The sequence below is a fragment of the Schistocerca serialis genome, chromosome 2, assembly GCF_023864345.2.
Source record: "Schistocerca serialis cubense isolate TAMUIC-IGC-003099 chromosome 2, iqSchSeri2.2, whole genome shotgun sequence".
NCBI classification, from domain to species: Eukaryota; Metazoa; Arthropoda; class Insecta; order Orthoptera; family Acrididae; genus Schistocerca; species Schistocerca serialis.
The window spans coordinates 148,182,451-148,198,757 of NC_064639.1; the positions used below are offsets into that span (position 1 = coordinate 148,182,451).

General features: G+C 39.5%; 1 protein-coding gene across 6 annotated transcripts in view; it reads left to right on the forward strand.

Annotated features, from left to right (window-relative positions):
* Positions 1 to 16,307, forward strand: part of LOC126456864 (protein transport protein Sec31A) — a 168,228-nt gene that overhangs the window by 58,092 nt on the left and 93,829 nt on the right. For all 6 annotated transcript variants that reach the window (XM_050092683.1, XM_050092680.1, XM_050092684.1 and 3 more), the window contains exons 9-10: positions 1,892 to 2,017; positions 13,935 to 14,249. In XM_050092683.1, the coding sequence (XP_049948640.1) occupies positions 1,892 to 2,017; positions 13,935 to 14,249 (441 nt within the window). The remainder of the gene's footprint in view (positions 1 to 1,891; positions 2,018 to 13,934; positions 14,250 to 16,307) is intronic.

The following is a 16,307-nucleotide window of genomic DNA, read 5'->3' on the forward strand; positions in this document are numbered from 1 at the left end:
TGGCGCTACAAAGAGTTTCTCCCACCGTCCTTACGACTCGGTCCCGTTGCTCTCCCAATCGTGGAGACAACAAAATTTTTAGGTCTTACATTTGACAGGAAACTTAGCTGGTCTCCACATGTGTGATATTTGGCTGCCCGTTGTACCCGTTCTTTAAATGTCCTCCGTGTTCTTAGTGGTATGTCGTGGGGAGCGGATCGAACCGTCCTGCTTCGTCTATATCGGTCGATCGTCCACTCCAAGCTGGATTATGGGAGCTTCGTATACTCCACTGCACGGCCATCCATCTTATGCCGCCTCAACTCCATACAACATCGGGGTTTACGACTTGCGATCGGAGCGTTTTATACTAGTCCCGTAGAGAGTCTTCATGCTGACGCTGGCGAATTGTCACTCACCTACCGGCGCGATATACTGCTTCGTCGGTATGCCTGTCGGCTACTGTCAATGCCCGACCACCCGTCTTATCGTTCCTTTTTTGACGACTCTCTCGACCGTCAATACGGGTTGTATGTCTCTGCCCTGCTACTCCCTGGAGTTCGCTTTCGTCGCCTCCTTCAACACCTTAATTTTTCACTCCCTGCAACCTTTCGAGTGGGCGAGAGCCACACGCCACCTTGGCTCCAGGCTCAGGTCCGCGTTCACCTTGACCTCAGCTCGCTCCCAAAAGAGGTTACCCCCGGTTCGGTCTACCACTCCCGTTTTGTTGAACTTCGATCGAAGTTCATCAATATGACCTTCATTTATACAGATGGCTCAAAGACCAATGACGGGGTCGGGTGTTCTTTTATTGTCGGGGCACAAAGTTTCAAATACCGGCTCCATGGCCATTGTTCGGTCTTCACAGCTGAGCTCTTTGCCCTCTACCAGACTGTTCTTTACATCTGCCGCCACCGACATTCTGCTTATGTCATCTGCTCCGATTCCCTGAGCGCCATCCAGAGCCTCAGTGATCCGTATCCGGTTCACCCTTTCGTGCACCGGATCCAACGCTCTCTTCAGCAGCTGGTGGATGTCGGTTCTCCGGTTAGCTTTATGTGGGTCCCTGGCCATGTCGGTATCCCTGGGAATGAAGCAGCAGATGCCGCGGCCAAGGCTGCGGTCCTCCAGCCTCGGACAGCTTCTTCTTGTGTCCCTTTGTCGGATTGTAGCAGGGTAATTTGTCGGCGCATTTTACCGCTGTGGCATGCCGATTGGGCTGCACTTACAGACAACAAGCTTCGGGCCTTGAAACCTCTTCCCGCGGCTTGGACGTCCTCCTCCTGCCCTTCTCGGCGGGAGGAGGCCGTTTTGGCCCGGTTACGCATTGGACACTGCCGGTTGAGCCATCGCCATCTGCTGACGGCTGCGCCGGCGCCGTTCTGCCCATGTGGGCAATTGCTGACGGTCCGCCACATTTTAATGTCCTGTCCGGATTTTAACACACTGCGTCTAGATCTTAACCTGCCATGTACTCTAGATGCCATTTTAGCGGATGACCCACGAGCGGCTGCTCGCGTTCTTCGTTTTATCAATTTGACAAACCTCTCTAAGGACATTTGATGATGCTGTTTTTTAATCCTATTCCTGTCAGTCTGTCTTTTATCGTGTTTTCCCTTTTAGTTGTTGTTTTAAACTTGTGCCTCGCGGTGCATTCTTAACGTAGTCAGGGCGCTAATGACCATTGAAGTTGTGCGCCCTAAAACCACAAAAAAAAAAAAAAAAAAAAAAAAAAAAAAAACAGTTAAATATAAGAGACAAACCATTTTTTAAATGTACTGTTATGGGTAAGCTAAGGCAGTCTTCCAACTCTCATAATTACAGAAAAAAATGCCTGATTTTGAAGGTTGTCTGTAGTGCCTTTGTGTAGCACTGAGAAATTACATTTATAAAGCTGTGTATTCTCTTACAGATAGCAGACTCATTTCCAGGGATGGACGCATATGTTCAGGCACCAGTGCCAGCTCAGCAGCAAGTCACTGTTGACTTACGAAAACCGCCAAAATGGCTGAGAAGACCTGTGGGTGCTTCTTTTGGGGTAAGTCATATGGATAGATCACCATTTGTAATTGATTTCATCATTAAATTCTGTGTGTGGTATGGTTCTTCTCCAGGATACTCTGACCACAGCTAGCCACTTAATGAGATAATGTGTCAAGCTCTCCCTGATGTTGTATATGAGCTACAAACACTCCCTTGTATTTCATTTACCAATTTTGCTCAGTTTTTGAAATGATTTATCCATTATGAATACTGCAGCCATAAAATATGGATTTATGATCTTTCTGGCCAAATTGTAAACTTTATCGTGAACTGTGACTATATTGTGCACTATATTCATTATCAAGTGATAGGCATATGCATTCATGAGAAGGAATAACTCTTCTTGTCATTCATAAAATGGCCAAAGTAATGGCTCTGGTACATTACACTTATTAGAAAGTAAGGAGAAAACCAAATTATCCTTTACATAAAATTACACCAACATTTTTACAGAGAGACGTATGTCAAATAGACAGGCACTGTTCAGACATCTAGGAGAAAGAATTCAAGAAAACAGATACACAAAGAGAAAGAGAGTATGGAATATGACTGTGAAAATGGAATGCTTTTACCCAAGTGAATGCCTGTTACTGAAGTGTACATTAGGTAAACTAGGTATGTTAAAGAGAAGAATCACATGGAAACTTTTAGGTCCAACATGAAGCAAAGAAGCCGCAAAATTAAGGAGGAATTGCAAAATGTCAAAATACAAACCAACAAGGAAAAGAAGACTGATATAGTATTTGTGCGAATATAGGCAGCACTTTTTTTCGTAAATTTTGGCTCGAAAAATTATGGTGCGACGTATAATAGATTTTTCCCCTTTCAGATCATAAATTGTCAATTGCAAAATAACATGTTCACCTATCTTGTGGGTTGAAATTAATACCATTGCAAGTTACTGTAGTTATTTTTATAAACCATCAAAGACATATGAAGAAAATTGCAGAGAAACCTGTACATTGTTTGCAAATACAGTAACTATCCTTGAAAAAAGAAACCACTGCGGCAGTGCTTTTCAGCATCACATGTATGCTTTTCAGTGCCACATGTATGTATTTGCCCACTATACTCTGCTACTTAGTTTACTGCTGTTTGGCATATCAAAATAGACCAGTGGTGCTTCGTCTGAATTCCCTATTTCGAGATATAAATAACTTCTGCATCAAAGCTCACCACATAACACTGGAAAGATAAGAAACTATTTTTGTAACCTTGAGGCAGGTTTTGCGCAGTTGTAGTTCTGCAATGAACAGATTGGTCATATTGGTGCATAAAGTGTCAGACCCATCCATCCAAAACTTTAAATACCATTGGTGAAATGTTTATTGTACTGGTATGTGCTATTTTGGAGCCTTCATTTTGAATCATTTCAGTTGTGGCAGCATACCCATATTTCCTGTTTTGAACTACAGAATCAAGCAAATTCTTTTTTTTTCACATCTGGGTACTTGCAGTTTTGCCCTCGCAATGTACACCAACTTTTTGAACTATTTAGTGTTTCTCTTCCGTTGTATACCACTGACAAATGTTTTGGTCATCTACATGAAATCTACATTCAGCTTCCTATTTCCCATGCCCCTTTGCATAATTCATAGCTGATAACTTGAAGTTGCTCAATTGTTAAGTTGGGTGCCAACATAATTTAGTGTCTGCATCATGTACTTAGTAGTAATACCTTGTAATTGGAGGTCAATTTAGTAGTATGGCATAAATTTGAGATTTACTTTTTACTGTAATCTTGTGTCAAAAGTTTAGGTATGGCCTACATTTGTACACAGCCTATATTCGTGCATATGTGGTATCTTGTGGGCATTTGTACATGATAAATGCAAACAGGCCAAGGAAAGAGAATCTCTGGGAAAGTAAATTGACAACAAACTGGATCTGAGAAGTTAAAAGAAATATATATCCAACACACAAGCAGAATAAGAAGTGGCAGAAAGAGAGGTTTTTAGTAGGGCCCTAAGGCAGAAGCACTAATAGAAAAAGTGTCAAATAGTCAAAAGTAAGAAAAAAGTGACTTAGTGTAAAGACAAAACAATGCTGTAGGGAAAGTAAACAGTAAATGAGAATGAATGGAAATTGTAACAGGGTCCGTTCTCGGAAAAGGATAAGGTTGGGGTGGGATTGGGGGGGGGGGGGGGGGGGGGGAGGGGGGGAGATGTGGCCAAAAGGGCAAGAGTCATATCACCTTTATTTGTCAAAATGTAACACTGCTGACCATGCATATCCCACCAACAGCATGCTATGGATCTGAACTCTTGATTTTGTATTTGGAATGTTAAACAGGCACCAACTAGCAGACTGTCAGCTATGTAAGAATGGCGTGTCTTCTGTTTTCCAAACGGCTTTCTTAATTGATTTCCAGCTATTTTTTGTTTCCGTACTTGCTACTATTGGACTGTAGTACCTCAGTTGTAACCTTTTTGAAATTATTTGCAGATCGGATGCATGTCATCATTAGTACCTTTTTTTAAAGTGTGTGATATGTTTTGAATTGATTGAAATCAAATGTGAATCAGCGTAACATGTGATTGTGCTTTCTATTTAAAGCTGTTCTTAGCACTCAATTTGAAAAGCCACAATGTTTTATTGGTGATGATATGCCTTTGCCTTCCTTCAGTATTTGAACTGGCTGATGTAAGGCATGTTGCAAATATACAAATCATTGCCACATTACCAGAGGTATAAAAAAATCCAGAAGTCCCTAGGACCAACAAAGGATAACAACTGAGTAATATCTTCATTTCAGAATGAAGTTTCAACAAGCTTCTTGCTTTTCATCTGACCTAATGTCTGGATCTTGTTGGATGCTGCTATTTATCTGGTTTGGGTTTTATCTTCCTTCTCTCAGAATCACACTAGAAGGGCCAATGGTAAAAACTCTGAAGTGGAAGTTCCAAATGGTAGAGGATTGGCCACATGTCATGCACTCTTTATTTTTACTGCGTCTGTGATTAGAGAATCCCAGAAAGCCCTTGCACAATAGAGCATCTTTGTGTCTCGGAAGTTGAATGTCTGTTTCTTGAAGATGCTATGCTCCACTGTTACCAACTTGTGTACGTAGACAATACAGAAATGCGTCACATGTTCTCCAAGCCTCTGTGAGCCTCAGTGTTGGGTTGGCCTATGAGTGTACATCTGTACTTTGGATATGTTGTCTGATATTTACCCATGTAGCGACTAAACATCACTTGGCTACTATTTTTTACAGCCAGTTGCTGTTCCTATATTCTAGTGTTATACCAGTATGCCTTGATTTCCAAGGGCAAGTTCTTCCAGAGTATAACCATCTCTTATCTTTTCCCACTGCTTCATTTTTTTCTCACATGATTGTGAGTTTGTATTCTCCTTCTATCTATTTTTCTTCTTCTTTCATTTTACTTTTCATCCACCCAGACTGAATGTCGATGATTTCCCAAATATCTTACAGTGAATTCTGGGATGATTCCATTGAGAACAAGCCTACTGGGTCTTCGATTCTCGCGCAGTGTTAGTTGGTGCTCTGTCTTTAATGGTTTTATCCTCAATGGAACTTTCATTCTACTTCTAGTAATACTATATACATGTCTTATACTTCTGTATCTGTGTAGGAGGGTTTGATTGTGTAAATTTCAATGACTTCTTTTCTTTTTGTTTTGGCCTACTAGGGACCATGGGGTTCATCTTAACTCTCAGCTAGGGTTTTCTGCTTTTCCTTGGCCTTCATCTTCTGGCTGTGAGCCTGCTTCCTCTCATCAGTCCCCTTAGGCCTGGTGGTGCGTGTACACTTCTTGCTTGAGAGAGACAGTGGGAAGACTACCTGCAGGATGGCCTGCCAGTATTGAGTTTGGTTCTCAGTTGTTTTTAATGGGATGTGCAGTTCCTCTAAGTCCGATTTAACAGAGACGATGCACTTGGCTTTGGACACTGTCCCCCTACTTGTCACTGTGAGGATCCTGTTGGTGAACCTGGATGATTCAGGTGGGTCATGTGCTCACAGAAGGTCAGCCGCCTTTTCCTCATACATGTGACTATGTTTTCCTGATCTTCGTAGAGCTCGTTATTTTGCCTGATTCTGTAGGTACCGTCTTCCTCTCTTATGGGTCCTAGTATTCTCCTCAGGATCTTCTTCTCTTTAAGTTCTAGTTTCCTGAGTGGGCCCTTTCGATTCATCGAGAGAGGCACTCAGAGGCATAGAGTGCAGAGGGTTTTACTATCGAGTTGTAGTGCTTCAGCTTTATGTTCTTGGATAGGTACTTGGAGGTATAGATGTTCTTACAGGAATGACAGGCCCCCTCTAACTTGGTGCACCTGGCTTCTATGGTCTCACTTGCTGAGATCCATTCTCCCAAGTACTTGACTGCAGGAACTTTACAGATAGTATTGTTTCCTAGTGGGATTGTAGAAGCAGCCTGCTTGATATTGGTGATGAGCTCAGTCTTCTGTATGTTGACCCTCAAGCCGGTTTTTGCTACAATACTGTAGAATAGCCTCGTCCATGCTGTTGGTCAATAGTGTGACATCATCAGCAAAATTTGAATTATTGTTATGTCATTTGGCCCATTTTCTTCAATCTTTATCATTGTTTCCTCCATCTTCTTAGTCTTAATTTTCTTTTCACACATTTTTATCCATTATGGTTAGAGAACACCACAGGTGTTTTCATGAATTACATGGTAGGAAATACAGCAACAGGCCACAACTTTTTTTGGAAATGATTTTACTGTACCATTACTAGTTCCAGGTCTGAGCCCATTGTCAGATGGTAGTGTTGATTTCTTGGCAAGTCTTACATTGTGTCCTAAAGTGTAACCAAGTTTTATTGATTACATAATTTACAAATGGATTACATTGTATATAAGCTCTGTACAGTGAACTTGTACTTAATTCATGAAAATCTCTCCTTTACATCTACTGAGTGGGGTAGTGCAGTGTTTAGCACACTGGACTCGCATTTCGGATGACGATGGTTCAAACCCGTATCCAGCCCTCCTGATTTAGGTTTTCCATGGTTTCCCAAAATTGCTTAAGGCAAATGCCTGGATGGTTTCTTTGAAAGGGCACGGATAATTTCCTTCTCCTTCCTTCCCTGATCTAAGACTGTGCTCCATATCCTTTACATGTTATATAAGAGATAAGTTTGATTCTCAGTTTTGATCCATGCTAATCCATGAGATAAACTAAATACAAAAGAAGAGCTACCTTTGTTTACATTGGCTGGTGATTTGATGTGCCAAAGAATGTATGTGTACAGATATGGTAAACTTACGGACCTACTGCAAAAATAGTTATTTGTAGTAAGATCATTTTAAAGCCATACGCTTAATTTTTTAAGTTTGAAAGCTGCTGGTAATGGCCACTGAAGAATATTTTCTCCATAATTTTTTTTTTTTTTTTTTTCTGTCACTTCAAATTATGAGTGGTTTGAAATTTTGGAGGTACATTTTGTTTCTTTATTCTTGTTGATCATTCAGGACATGGTCAGGTTTACAGTGAGTGTGGTTGTAGTTTCTAATTATTCTAACAAATCAATTTGTACTCCTTTTTCTGTAAAATGTAATTTTTCTAAGTATTCTTCAATGCTCATCTCTGTGTTTTCTGTGTTTGACCAAGTGAGCAGTGAAGGTTGATTTATTTGAGTTGTTGAGCTTGAGAGCATCGACATGTTCTCAGTATTATACATTGAAACTCCTACCAGTTTGGCCAGTCTAAAATTTGACTGGTTTGATGCAGCTCTCCATGCTACTCTATCCTGTGCAAGCTTCATCATCTCCCAGTACTTACTGCAACCTACATCCTTCTGAATCTGCTTAGTGTATTCATCTCTTGGTCTCCCTCTACGATTTTTACCCTCCACGCTGCCCTAAAATGCTAAATATGTGATCCCTTGATGACTCAGAACATGTCCTATCAACCGGTCCCTTCTTCTTGTCAAGTTGTGCCACAAACTCCTCTTTTCCCCAATTCTATTCAATACCTCCTCATTGGTTATGTGATCTACCCATCTAAACTTCAGCTTTCTTCTGTAGCACCACATTTCGAAAGCTTCCATCCTCTTCTTGTCCAAAAAATTTATCATCCATGTTTCACTTCCATACATTGCTACACTCCATACAAATACTTTCAGAAACGACTTCCTGACACTTAAATCTATACTCAATGTTAACAAATTTCTCTTCTTCAGAAACACTTTCCTTGCCATTGCCAGTCTACATTTTATATCCTCTCTACTTCGACCATCATCAGTTATTTTATTCCCCAAATAAAAAAACTCCTTTACTACTTTAAGTGTCTCATTTCCTAATCTAATTCCCTCAGCATCACCCGACTTAATTCGACTACATTCCATTACCCTTGTTTTGCTTTTGTTGGTGCTCATCTTATATCCTCCTTTCAAGACACTGTCCATTCCGTTCAACTGCTCTTCCAAGTCCTTTGCTGTCTCTGACAGAATTACAATGTCATCAGCAAACCTCAAAAGTTTTTATTTCTTCTCTATGGATTTTAATTCGTACTCCGAATTTTTCTTTTGTTTCCTTTACTGCTTGCTCAATATACAGATTGAATAACATCGGGGAGAGGCTACGACCCTGTCTTACTCCCTTCCCAACCACTGCTTCCCTTTCATGCCCCTCTACTCTTATAACTGCCATCTGGTTTCTGTACAAATTGTAAATAGCCTTTCGCTCCCTGTATTTTACCCCTGCCACTTTTAGAATTTGAAAGAGACTATTCCAGTAAACATTGTCCAAAGCTTTCTCTAAGTCTACAAATGCTAGAAACGTAGGTTTGCCTGTCCTTAATCTATTTTCTAAGATAAGTCACAGGGTCAGTATTGCCTCACGTGTTCCAACATTTCTACGGAATCCAAACTGATCTTCCCCGAGGTCGGCTTCTACCAGTTTTTCCATTTGTCTGTAAAGAATTCGTGTTAGTATTTTGCAGCTGTGACTTATTAAACTGATATTTCGGTAATTTTCACATCTGTCAACAACTGCTTTCGTTGGGATTGGAATTATTATATTCTTCTTGAAGTCTGATGGTATTTCGCCTGTCTCGTACATCTTACTCACCAGATACATCTTGTCAGGACTGGCTCTCCCAAGGCTGTCAGTAGTTCTAATGGAATGTTGTGTACTCCCGGGGCCTTGCTTCGACTTAGGTCTTTCAATGCTCTGTCAAACTCTTAGCGCAGTATCATATCTCCCATTTCATCTTCATCCTCTTCCATTTCCATAATATTGTCCTCAAGTACATCGCCCTTGTATAGACCCTCTATATACTCCTTCCACCTTTCTGCTTTCTCTTCTTTGCTTAGAACTAGGTTTCCATCTGAGTTCTTGATATTCATACAAGTGGTTCTCTTTTCTCCAAAGGTTTCTTTAATTTTCCTGTAGGCGGTATCTGTCTTACCCCTGGTGAGATAAGCCTCTACATCCTTAAATTTGTCCTCTAGCCATCCCTGCCTAGCCAATTTGCACTTCATGTCAATCTCATTTTTGAGACATTTGTATTCCTTTTTGCCTGCTTCATTTACCGCATTTTTATATTTTCTCCTTTCATCAATTAAATTCAATATCTCTTCTGTTACCCAAGGATTTCTACTAGCCCTCGTCTTTTTACCTACTTGATCCCTTGCTGCCTTCACTATTTCATCCCTCAGAGCTATCCATCCTTCTTCTACTGTACTTCTTTCCCCCATTCCTGTCAGTTGTTCCCTTATGCTCTCCTTGGAACTCTGTACAACCTCTGGTTATCCAGGTCCCACCTCCTTAAATTCCCACCTTTGTGCAGTTTCTTCAGCTTTAATCTACAGTTCATAACCAATAGATTGTGGGCAGAGTCCATATCTGCCCCTGGAAATGTCTTACAATTTAAAACCTGGTTCCTAAATCTCTGTCTTACCATTATATAATCTATCTGATACCTTCTAGTATCTCCAAGATGCTTCCATGTATACAACCTTCTTTTATGATTCTTATACAGTGCCTAACCACCATAATTCTCACCCTTATTCTCACTCTGTAGCTGAGATGTAGGGAAGGATGTGAGTTGTTGATATCAATAAATTGTGGCATAGTGTGTTTGCTGTTGTATTGGAAATCACTCTTAAGATTTCAGGCAAGGTATTAGATTTGCATTGTAGTGTAGAATGTCAGTCCCCAGACCCGCCTAGGGGACAGTGTAGTAGGCAATGGCTATTTTTTCTGGAATTATTGCCAAAGCAATTCAGCATCTAACAGTCCATCAGTGCCAGGTGGGAATGGAGCAGGGCACCTGAGACTTTGGCTCAGCATGGCCCAAGCATACAACTCTTACTCCTTCATGCTGGAGGTGGATTCTGCATTGTCAGCACACAACATACAGTTATAGCAAGACTTTTTAGAACATGGTAAGGCACCTCATGACAGAATTTAAGAAAAATTCTAGTTACCTTCATTTAACCATATCAGTTGCCCAACTCTGGGAAGAAACCATCATAAAACTGAAGCAAGATCTTAGTGTTAACTTCAGTAGCTTTGTTGGGATGATACTGAAGCAAATAGTGAACTGCTACCATGTATAGATCCTGTAAGTGTTGGAGGATCAATGCAAAAAATGTGAATGAAGTAATTAAAGTAGGGAAGCTGAAATGTGCCTATAAATCAGTTTCGCATTTCTCTGAAAGTAGATGAATAAAATGCAGTGGAGTCCAAAATGAATATGGAATAGTATGAGAGTCATTCAGTAAATTCTTATAAAAAGATAGAAAAACTGATTATTTTGGGATTTTTTAAAAAAAAAATTTCAGCATAAACTCGTTTTAACTCTGTACAATTTTCCAAGCATTGTCCCAACTTCTTTAAGCCATCTGCAAAAGTAGGATCTTGTAAGGTCTGCAAAATAGGCATATGTGGGCAGTGACCTCTCGGTTCAATGTGACTGCCATCAAAACTGTACAGCTGTGCACTGGGACATTGTCATGATGGAAGATGATGATTTTCTTTTTCAAATGAGGATGGTTTAACCCCAACCTTTGCAATAATGATGCACTAAACTCTCCAGTTATTATTTGTTCCTTTTTCAAGTAATTGACATGGATGATTCTGTGTGCATCCCACTGAACTGTGGCCATCACCTTGCTTGATCAATTTCCCCATCTTTGCTTTCATCGGAGCCTGTTTGCCCCCAAAAACCCACTGTTTTGATTCTACCTTAGTCTTTGGAGTATAGTAGTGTATCCATATTTTGTCCACAGTTACATACTGACATAGAAACTTGGCAGGATTGTGATGGAAAAGTTTCAAAAAACCCTCAGTGTGGAAAGCACGGTTGTGTTTAATCTCCACTGAGAGCTAATATTGCACTCATCTTGCTGAGATTTTTCTCACACCAAATTTTTCTGTGCAGATTTGAAAACTCTGTACCTTGCCATAGGCCTGTGGCCTTAACTATTTCGTGCACTTTGATTTGTCGATCAGGCAAAACCATGTTGTAGAGGTTGTCAACTATTTTGGGGGTGGTAACTTCCACTGTATGTCCTGAACAATGTTCATCTTTTGTGAATGTGCGGCCACATTTAAACTCATTCATGTAATTGTAAATAGTTACAAACACAGGAGCTGATGTGCCGTGAACTTCATCCAACTCAGTTTTGACCTCTTTCAATGTTAATTCTTGTAAATAGAAATGTTTAATTACTGCTTGAAACTCACTTTTTCCATGTTGAGAAATAAACACTAGCTTGTTGCTTCAATTGATAGGAACAATGAAACTAAGTGATGGATACGGCTTCAACTTCATTTGCCCTGAAGCAACAGATGATGCTTATTACCACCAAATCATTTCGATACTGTGAGTGGCGTCTCTTGGATGTTCTAAGGTCTTATTGAACTACTCTTGTATTATATGAGCAGAAAGATGCAGTACAAAGATGACAATAATACTTTGAAAATCGATATGCAGGAAATAATGAAGATCTACAGCTGGAGAACACTGAGGAAGTTGATCTGGAAGAAGAGGGAGATTATATCTTGCGCAAAGAGTGTGACCTTGCAGTCATGGACGGTTAAAATCTGGGAAAGCTACTGGGGTTGATTATATACCAGCAGAAATCTTCAAGGCTACTGGAAAACAGCTACATGGAGAACTGTTCCAACTCATACAAGTTGTATAAAACCAGGAAGCTCCCAATATAATTTAAAAAAAGTTCTTACAGTGCCAATACCAAAGAAGGCATCTGCAAATAAATGTGCATGTAATACAGCCATGTTTGGTAACTCACACCTCCAAGATCTTGACGTCTATCATTCTAGGGAGGACTGAAGGCATGATAGATGCAGTATCATCGTGGACAACCAGTTTGGCTTTAGAAGAGGTTTAGACACATGAGAACCAATACCTGCCTTATGATTAATTCTTTAGCAAAGACTAAAGAAGGCTAAAGATACAGGGCTGTTCATTTTCTCCTGTCTCGTTCAATGGATTCATTCAGAGGGAAACAGCTGAAGTTACCATCTGCATAGACAAATATCTTGGAAAAGACATAATAAAGATGTTTGTTTCGGGTGTGCTTCTGTAAGGAAGAAAGGAGGAGATGGAGGAGGAGGAGAATAAAAGTGTACCCCTCATCTCTTTTAGAGAGATCATGAGGTTTCGTCTGCTCTTGGTAACTGAACCTAGCAAGAAGCACTTAAACAGACTTTGTTGTTCAAATGTCTCGTGATAAATGCCTTTCTTTTAATCTGAAGTTTGCCTGAGATGCTATTAGTCATTTTAACCTTGGATGGCTTATTGAATGGTTCTTTTGAACACATCCTCCTCCTCATTGTACAGGCTTTGCTTGTTCAGTTGTGAGTTTACAAGCTGATTTGCAGATTTATTGTGAGTTTTAAGTTGGGAGCAGTGACAAGCTGCAGTTATTGATTTCAGAATCTGATTCTGAATTTATCCCTCCTGAACACTGAGATGAGATGAAATGGCCTTCATCAGACTCTCCATAGGTAATTGCCATCTCATTTTTCTCGAGTAGAGGACCCACCATTGAGTGGTGTTTCTCGCACACACATTTCATTAGGCCAGATTTTAAATGATTCTTTTTTTCTTTTGTGGTGAGGGCAATTGCAAAACCTACCTCTTCAGTAAAATTTGTTATGTGGTTAATATCTGAGCAAATGTAGAGAAGTACCACACCTGATGAGTATTGAAACATTTTGCTGTGACTTGTTCTATGCTATATTACACTGCACTATGTAGTGAATGACATAAAATAGAGTAGCAGGTTACGTATGTTGCTCGGTGTGAAAATGTCATCTGTCTGAGATGTGGTTTTCTTCACTAGTACTGTATCAAGGAGAATATTTATCTTGCTGATAACACATACAGTCATGAGCAACTACACAGCAATTTCTGTCTGCAGAAAACATATCTATATGTGGTTTCATTTTTGACACCATGAAAATAAGTGATTGATTTGTTAGCTGAAGCCGGCTGCCATGCCCGAGCGGTTTAGGTGCGTCAGTCTGGAACCGTGCGACTGCTACTGTCGCAGGTCGAATCCTGCCTCATGCAGGTTTAAGTATTTCTAAGTTCTAGGGGACTGATGACCTCAGCTGTTAAGTCCCATAGTGCTCAGAGCCATTTTAACCTTTTTTTTTTTTTTTGGCAGCTGAAGAATGTGATTATTTTCTTCATAATTTGTTGTAGTACAAATGACAAATGAAAGAACTATAATGTGCCCTATACTAAGTGTTATTTGCTGTGTACTCCCTAGGAATTTAGCTATCAGGCAGTGTTGACCATACTTACCAAATTTGTGAATGACAAATCAAGAATTACTTTAAGATAACTGAAAATAGACATTTGATACTTTACTTAAGTTGTACATAGATAACCATGTATGAGTAAAATAGAAAAAAATTATTGTTTTTGGTGCACTTCTGTTTCAGTTTGGAGGTAAATTGGTTACATTTGCAAATGAAGCTCTTCCAGCCCAGCAGCAACAGCAGCAGCCAGTGCAACAGTCACGTGTTGTGTACCTGTGCCGGGTGGTGACAGAGCCAGAGATTGTAGCTCGTTCCAACCAGTTGGAGGCTGCTCTGCAGTATGGGCAATTTGTGGACTACTGTAGGACCAAAGTGGCCAGCAGCAGCACGGCACATGAGAGGGCTGTGTGGAGCTTCCTTCGTGCTAGTTTTGAGAGCAACCCAAGGGCCGAGTTTCTCGACTTACTCGGTTTCAGGCCGGATGAACTTAATGTTAAGGTTTCTGTTATATTTTGACTCCATTGATATTCCATCAAGGAAAGCATTTTCTAACATATATATTTTCCATTGCTTTTGAATTAACATTAGAAAACATGGAAGCATGTGCCCCTGCATGCTGTGATGCTGTGTGAAATTAGAGGCATTAAGGAAACATCGACATTTCACCAAATGTATTTGTAGTTAAATGTTTTGTAAATGTTTTTAATACCAATTTTATCCTTATTTTGGAAGTTACTTTCGTGCATAATTTTTTAAAAATTTGTTTCTATTTTGAATATGCTAATGCTGTACTAATTGTTGATTTTGTTAGTTCACTCCTTGTTATTTTATATTTGAAAATCAAAAATAGTTTGCAGCGACAACAATATGATCAGTACTTGTAAATTAAATGTGACACAGTGGGGTAGAGACAGTGTCAGTAAGGAACTGTCCTTATTGACATGAAATGTTGTAAATCATGACTGTACAGTAGGAAGAGGTTATCAGTGTAAAGCAGTTTGGCAGAAGTGGTAAAAATACAGAAGTTAGTGTGAAACTACAGTTTTTCCATTCAAATGATTTATCCCACATATTGGGCTACATTTGTAAAGCATGATACAAAATAAGTCAGAGGAAAAAAGGCACCTGTGCAGATTGTCATTACTGCATTTTTAGATGGTTCTTCAGGACCCCATGTTTAACTGACGGGTGGTATTCATTTCTTTATTCTACTCAGGTACATTAATTGAAAGAAGGTGATATGGCACACGGGTTAGCTGTGTAGTTTGTCATCAGATAGTCTATTTCGAATCCTCATCTGGCTGTCCTGAATTAGGTTTGCTAGAACATTCAAAATCGAGAACGACTTTCTTAGGAGACCACAGATAGCTTCTCTATCATTCTATCTCACTAGCCTTCATCAAATTATTTAAAAACTGTGATTTAAGGCATCCATTTCAGTTCCTCATCAATATTCACAGCCAAAGATTTTGAACATTCCATTTTAGTTACTATGTTTGCCAACCTTATTCTGCTGTTTCTGATTAACAAGGAGGAGCCGGACCTTGCAACCCATCAGTTTTGAGCATTTGTGAGATACTAGTTTAGGAGCCCTCAAAAGTTGCCCCTGTGAAAATGTTTAGGTTACAATGCCTGTGCCATTACATGCAATCAATTTTGGATCAGATGGAATTGTTAGAACACACAACAATTAGGAAATTTTATTTATACCTATCAGATCTGCAATCTAATAGTTTCTAAGAAATCAAAGAATTGGTCATTTTAATGTCACAAATGTACATCATTAGAAAAGCCCACACTAACTGTTGTGGTTGGCAAGTGGTATGAGGCCTGCATTTAAATGTATAGGTAACACTCGAAGCACACAACTATGATCACACTTTTTACAATATTTTTTTATTCTTAGGCAAGAGGATGTAAACTGTTGTGAAAGTTATAGATCAGTGTAGGCATCTGTGAACTTTTATGAGACATGTTTGATCACCTGTACATATTGTATTTTTTGTATTCTATGTGTTTTTTCTCACAACATATATTACCCTTTTTTGAAGATGAAAAAATGACCAGAAATGTTACACAATTAAAATCTTTTTATTGTATTTTTTCAGTTTAGCTATCTAAATTGTATAACTTGAGGCTTCCGAAATGCAATGAAAAAGATGGTCTCTGTATATCCTCATAGGTACTACTCCTAGTTTATGTACATTACACAGCTGCCATAGATATTTCTTTTTCTCTCTTTCTGACAACAAGATATGTTTCATATAGTGTTATAGCACATGTGGTATGTGTCAAAATCAACCACGAAGAGAAAGGTGTTCATGAAGGTAAACCATAATTGGCATAAAATATGTGCATGCAGGAAAATTGCTTTCAGTTAGAACGCTTGGTGTTAAGAATTTCTCAGCCTTCTGTGCTTTTATGATGAAATTTAACAAAATCGAGTTAAGAGATATATGAGCACTTCATCTTCACTACTGTGGAGCACATCTCTTCTAACTGAACAAATGCTCATAGCTCTTAAGGTGTGCAAAGTAAATAAATAAATAAATAAAT